The sequence below is a fragment of the Cuculus canorus genome, unplaced genomic scaffold, assembly GCF_017976375.1.
Source record: "Cuculus canorus isolate bCucCan1 unplaced genomic scaffold, bCucCan1.pri subtelo1, whole genome shotgun sequence".
In the NCBI taxonomy this organism is placed as follows: domain Eukaryota; kingdom Metazoa; phylum Chordata; class Aves; order Cuculiformes; family Cuculidae; genus Cuculus; species Cuculus canorus.
Window position 1 is genome coordinate 237,360 of NW_026527860.1, and position 6,572 is coordinate 243,931.

General features: G+C 57.4%; 1 protein-coding gene across 1 annotated transcript; it reads right to left on the minus strand.

Annotated features, from left to right (window-relative positions):
- Positions 1 to 823: 823 nt before the first annotated feature.
- Positions 824 to 3,663, minus strand: LOC128850855 (uncharacterized). The gene is made up of 5 exons (XM_054055868.1): positions 2,410 to 3,663; positions 2,276 to 2,322; positions 1,715 to 2,011; positions 1,290 to 1,608; positions 824 to 903 (listed from the first exon to the last, which is right to left on the minus strand). Exons 1-5 carry the CDS (start codon positions 2,435 to 2,437, stop codon positions 824 to 826), a joined length of 771 nt encoding a protein of 256 aa, XP_053911843.1. The 5' UTR covers positions 2,438 to 3,663.
- Between the last annotated feature and the right edge of the window lie 2,909 nt (positions 3,664 to 6,572).

The window sequence follows — 6,572 nt, forward strand, 5'->3', positions numbered from 1 at the left end:
TCGCACGCCAGAGTGACCAAGGGCTCGGCCTCCCGCCCGCTCCGCTCGGGCCGCTCGGGCCGCGCTGCGCATGCGCCGTGCGCGCGGGGGTGGAGGGGGCACCGCGGGATGTCCCTCCTCCTTCGCCGCGGGGTGGGAGGGGTCACCCGGGGACGCCCCTCTCTCCATTGGCCCAGGGGACCCCGGTCCTCCCGCCTCTCCCGCAGGACCCACCGTCCCGGGACACCCGGCACTACGCGGGGAACGGCTTGAAAGTGAACGGGGAAGATTTACATCAGACATTAGGGAGAAATTCTTCACCGTGAGGGCGGGGAGGCCCTGGCCCAGGTTGCCCAGGGGGGCCATGGCTGCCCCATCCCCGGAGGTGTTCAAGGCCAGGTTGGATGGGGCTTGGAGCAACAGGATCCAGTGTCCCTGCCCAAGGCAGGGGGTGGCACTGGATGGCCTTAAAGGTCCCTTCCAACCCAAGCCATTCCATCTTTCCGCCTTTCATCTCATTTAACGGGTGACACAGGTCGCCGTGTTCCTCAAAGCACGATTGTTTTCGCTAAACTGAAGCCATTTGCCTTAAAAAGAGACTGGTGGAAGAGCAAAGGGCAACCGCTTGAACAATAGGAGCATTTCTGTGCCATGAAGGCCATTTAAGCCATCATCTTCAAATAAATCGTGTTGGAGGTGCTCTAGGCCAGGCTGGATGGGGCTTGCCGAACCCTGATGGGCTTTGAGGTCCCTTCCTACCTACACCATTCCAGGATTCTATGACCCCTAAGGCAGAGCTGGAGCCGGAGCCAGAGCGGTACAGGGGAGCTGTTTATTGGCAGCCTCAGGCCTTGGCCTCGATCATGGCCTCCATCATCCGGGCGCTGTTGGCGATGGCCGTGGTCGGGAAGATGAACTTGAACCCTGGGGGAGAGCCACGGGACACAGCCCCACAACACCATGAGGCAGAACCATCAGGCAGAGCTGTGGGACTCAGCCCCACAGCACCGTGGGGCAGAGCTGTGGGACTCTTGTGGTAGGTGTCCCTGTCCATGGCAGGGCTATCTTTAAGGCTAACTATCATCCCTGGAACCTGGCTGCCATCCCCAAACCCCTGTGCCACCCGCAAACCCCTCTGGCATCCCAGAATCCCTCAAGCATTCCTGAACCTTCCTGCCACCCCTGACTCCCTCTGGCACCCCCAAACCCCTCTGCAATTCCTGAGCCCCTCTGGCATTCTGGAATCTTTCTTCCACCCCTGAACCGCCTTGCCCTTCCCAAACCCCTCTGCCACCCCCGAACCCCTTTGCCATTCCCAAACCCCTCTGGCACCCCTGAACCCCTTTGCCATTCCCAAAGCCCTTTACCATTCTGGAACGTCTCTGCCATTCTTGAACCCCTCTGCTCCCTCGTCTCCCTCTGCCACCCCACTGCCACAGCAGCTCTGGCCCTGTGCCGTGGGTGTCTCTGAGGGTGCCCAGCCTGCACAGAGTGACCAGAGCTGCTCCGGCACCAGCGGGCACGTGGGCAAGGCAGCAGCTCCACAAGGACATACCAACCCCAGCTTCTTGCTTCTAGCTGGAAAATTGCTCTTTCTGGCCAAAGAATTAAATGCATCTGTGATCTTTCCTGGAAAACAAGCGGAGAAGAAACAGCTCAGAGCCTCAGGATTAGTCACAGCTGGGCAGAGGGACGCACAGAGTTCCGGGCTCCAGAAGAGAACCAGCAGCAGCACCTGCCAGCCCTGCTGCTCCCATGGGCCAAAGCTCTGCCCTGCTCGTAGCTCTGTGCCCGCAGTGTCCACTTTTGCTGCGTGCTTCCATCCGGCCCTGGAGCAGCAGCTCCCAGCAGGGCAGGGCTGTGCTCCCAGCTCCCCAGGGGCAGAGGGCTGGCTCTCAGCGGCAGCACGGTCTGTCACCAGCTTGCTGACTCTGCTCTCCACAGCGGTCAGCGTCTCTGCGGCCGACTGCTCGGTCAGCAGCCCGATGCGCTTGAGGTTGTGGAAGGTCAACAAGTGCTCAGGCCCGTAGCTCTGGGGAAGGGGACAGGTGGATCAGCACAGAGCCCTGGCTGTGGGCGTAGAAAAGCGGGAGGGTGTTATCTCCAGGGGGAGGCTGCTTAGGGCAACCCCGCAGGCAAAGGGCAGCGGCAGGCAGGGCTCAGGGCTCCTGGGGAGATGTGGAGGCAGGGGCTGTCCTGTGGCGACAGCCCAAGCATCCCTGGGGAATGCTGTTTCCCAGCACCTTGTGCCAAGTCTGACACGACGCTTGCTCTGCTGTGAGCCCTGGACACTCACCTGCAGGTATTGGGTTTTCAGGGACCGGTAATCTTTGGGGATGAGACCTGTGGGGAGCAGCAGGGTGAGCTCTGCACCCAGGCTGGAGGGCCCCCGATCCAACCTTCCCTGCCCAGAGCAGACAGACACCTCACCGTTCTCCATGATGGAGAGGAGGCACATCAGGCGCAAGCTCTCGATGGGGGACACCTGTATGGGAGCAGGCAGTGAGCCCCTGCAGCGAGCCCCTGCAGTGAGCCATGCAGCCCACAGTGAGAGATGCAGCCCCGCAGTGAGAGATGCAGCCCCGCAGTGAGCCCCGCAGCCCTGCAATGAGCCCCAGAGTGAGCCCTGCAACCTCGCAGTGAGCCCCTGTAGCCCTGCAGTGAGCCCCCACAGTGAGCCCCCACAGTGAGCCTTGCAACCCCGCAGAGAGTCCCACAGTCCTGCAGTGAGCGCCGCAGCAGGACGGCGCAGCTGAGCCTGTGTCACTCACCTGCCGGTCAATGTGCTCCTCTATGAAGCTGTGCTCTCTCAGATGTCGAAGCCTTCCAGCAGAGCTGTGGTGGGGGAAGACGCAGCCTCACTTCCCCCATCCCCAGGGCTCTCTCTCCAGCCGGAGGCCATGCTCAGCTCCCTCCCTGAGCCCCAGGGAATGAGGCAGGCTTGCAATGCTGGGCTGCCTACCCGACCACACTGTTGGGTGTGTTAGGGCATCTCTGGTTTGGGTCAACCAGGCTGAGCATGGGACAACTTGCAGGTCGCTCCACAGGAGGCAAGCCTGGTGCTGGCTTAGGAATTTGCAAGAGCTGTGCCTCACCTGACCTACCAAATGGGGACACGGCATCCACGCTGCACACTGGCTTTGGTTATTGCCCGCAAAGGTATCAGCTTTCCATTCTGCACGTGACACAGCCACCCCCGGCCGGGCCGCTCTGCAGAGACAGGACAGCGGCCACAGCCTGCTCTGGAGCGGCCATCTGGCCTGGCTGGCAGCTCTGCGAGAAGGAGTCCTCTCCCACGGCTGCTGACCAAGTGCCACTGGAACGCAGCGGGGAGGGAAACCAGCTGCACACACAGCACGGAGCTCATCTGAGCCATCGACAGTGACGCCAGCAGGGAGGCGGGGGACACAAAAAGGACAAACCCAGACCTCACAGCCCCGAACGGGACCGAAGTCTCCAGACACGGACAGCAGTTATCAGCACAGCCAACAGCTGCCTTCAGCTGCAAAGACCTTGTCAATGAAATCAGATTTAGTAGCACCAGTCTCCTATTACATAACCATATTTCTGCCCGGTGCATTTCTTACTGTTTCATTTTCTCAAAAGGAAACAAAGAAGTGCCAGTGTGAGGATGTAGGGAGGGGAGGAAGTGGCTCAGAAACGCAGTGAGTTTTGTTAGAAGGTCTGTGAACGAGGCACCCTGAGCACAGAATGAGAACGGCCCTTCAATCAATCCACAAGTGATTTTGCACTTAAACTGGAGAACATCTCAGCAGAAAACCTTTTCTGAGACGGAGATGCAAAACCAGAGTCTGCATTTCAATGGAGAAGCTCTGGTTGCTCAGCCACGGGCTCTGTCAGCAGAGCTGGCCTTTCATCAGGGATGGAGCCCACATCTCCAAGACCATCAGTGCCTGATGAAGATCCAACGTTTGGGCATATTCGCTGGTTGGAGATAACAAGGTGCCCTTGTAGTGCTACGTGATATCACACGCTAAAGGTCAGGTGGGAAACTGTGGCATCAGGAACATTCACCCAGAGCAGCTACAGCCTCCTATGTAGCGCAAATTCCCTTCTCCTGCAGTCCCATACCCTGGGCCCTTCTGGGACGTGGACTTTCACAGTCATTCTGCTGCCAAGGATCAGGAGGCTGGGGCTGGACAGACTACGAGGGACACCAGGACACACTCATTTCCTATTCCTTTGCTCCCATTTGACCTCATGGTGGCCGAATGCTGCCTAAGCAACCAGCAGCCCTGGTCTAACACCCCAAAGGCCGCTGCGGAGGAACACAAGTGACGCGTGTTCTCATGCTGCAGCGCTCCACATTGGCCACACACAGACCTCTCAACTCAAGGTCCCAACCCAGGGTGCACTCACCAAACGAGACGTCACCAAAGTGGAGAGAAGGTACATCAAAAGGAAAAGCTGGTCCAATGACACAGCCCCTGTGAGGACAAAGACAGGCATTAGCTTGGTTAGAGACGTGCAAAGCTTTCAGCTTGCATTACCACTCAGATCAACCAAACCTGGTCTCAGAACCATGGTGAGTTTCAAATCAACCAGTCACCCTTGTGCTCAGCATCACATCCGTGTGGACAGGAGGCAGCCCGGGCAAAGCAGCTGGCAGCTGAGAGCCGCTGATGCGGCTGAGGGCACTGCGCCAGGCAGGGTTTGCCCTCAGGTTGCTGCTGGCCCTATGAACAAACGATGGCTCTGTGCCTCAGTTTCCCCATCTGTAATGTGATGGACACAGAGGTGTCCACACAGAAGTGGACTCACTGCAGCCAGCCTTCCTACCTGCAGGTTCCCTGCTTTGGGATTTCTTAGCTGGAACTAGTGTTTCCATGGAGTACAAGGTCATCTTCTCCTCAGATGATTTGGATCCACACAATCGTTAGGCATGCAGCATTTTGAAACGCTAATCCAGGAAAGTGCCCAGAATCCCGTCGACCGCAACAAGAACAGCAACGTCCTACACAGCGGCCACGTGAATCTTGGAGGAAAGCACCAGCTTGGCACTGAGGCACCAGCTCACACCCAAGAGCAACACACGTGTTAAACCAAACACGGGCGTTCTGGACCCACTACACCTTCTCACCCATTCTTAAATTCAGCAGCCAGAATCCCAGCTCCCAAACTCACCAACATCCACTGGAATCAGCACTTGGAGCTGCACACCATTCACTAATTTATTTCATGGTTGATGCCACTCACTGCCAGCTCTGCCTCTTAGTTAAAAATCCAGGACCACAGTGAACAGCACTGCTGGTTTTGCTCACAGGACTGCCACTGGCTCTGTTCTGCACGTGAACAGACCCCAGCATCCTGCAGGAGGGACTTGTGTTCATCCATGGTGTCCCCCTTTCTAAACACCAAAGAAAAAAGCATTCAAGCCTTGTCAGTTTAGTTTCCCAGTAAAGAATAATCACCTCTGCTTTGGGCATCTTCTGAGTGCACAGACAAAAAGCACTCAGAAAAAGTGACTTCCAGGGTTTCAATCCACCGCTAAAAAGAATCCTGAGTCTTGGAGCTGAGGCAGTTCCTGAGGATGCCAGGCAGCAAACCACTCAGCATCAGCTTTCCTGCCAACACCATGTTATCCCCCAGCCCACGCTTAAGACTGGCTGGGACAAGCTTGCAGGCTGCTGGGATCCCGAGAAGGGAGCTTTGCCTCTCCGATCATCAGTTTTTCTTGCCCCCTCCTCCCTCTTGCTTGGGGAGGGTTATCTTTGCAGTGGCACCAGCCCATGGCACGATGCCCAAGTCCTCGGGACAGCATTTGCTGCTGGGCTTCCCAACTCCCGCACCAGCGCTTTTCTGCCTGCAGAAAGGAGGCACCGGAGCTCTCCCTGCGCAGGCGCTGGGAGGACAGCTTCTCCCAACACATTAGCACCACAGATGAAGCTCAGGCTGCTGCTGCCGCCCATTTTGTATGGATTATTCACAGAGGATTTTAAAAACACTGCTTCCGGCTGCAGACTCGCCCCAGGCTGCCCCAGCCTTCAGCCACCTCCCAGGCCCTGCTGGCCTTGCTGTGTGTTCAGGTGGGACGTCTCTGACCATCGCTGCCCAGGGCTGATACCATCACACTGTCTGCCAGGGCCCACGGGCAAAGAGCTCCCTGTAGGAAGGAATCACTCCAGGTCCTGGGAGCCCAGGCTGGGCGGCAGGCAATTCCACAACTTTCCCCTGCAGCCTTCAGGCAAACTCTTTTCCATCATGGAAATCACTTAAAGCCCTGGGCTTCTCACACAGTGGTAGCAAAGGGTCACAGCAAGAACCACTGCTGCCAAATTCCGTGCACACGGCATCCTGGAAAATGACAGAGCCACCAACCATGAAGGCAGAGCTGCTTCCCACAAGGACTCAAGGCTTTTAGAGCTGCGCCGGGTATTGAGAGCATCAGAGGCACAGTCACTTCCCCTTGTAGAGAACCGCACTTCATTTGCTGCTGGAATTGCAGGCCAATTTAGATTTAGGGCCCCATGTACAACACATGCACATTTTAGACCCCATCAAAAAGCATCCACATTCTGTGACACCCCCCCACCCCCAATGTGACTGTTACGTCACTATTCCCTGCCCACAAC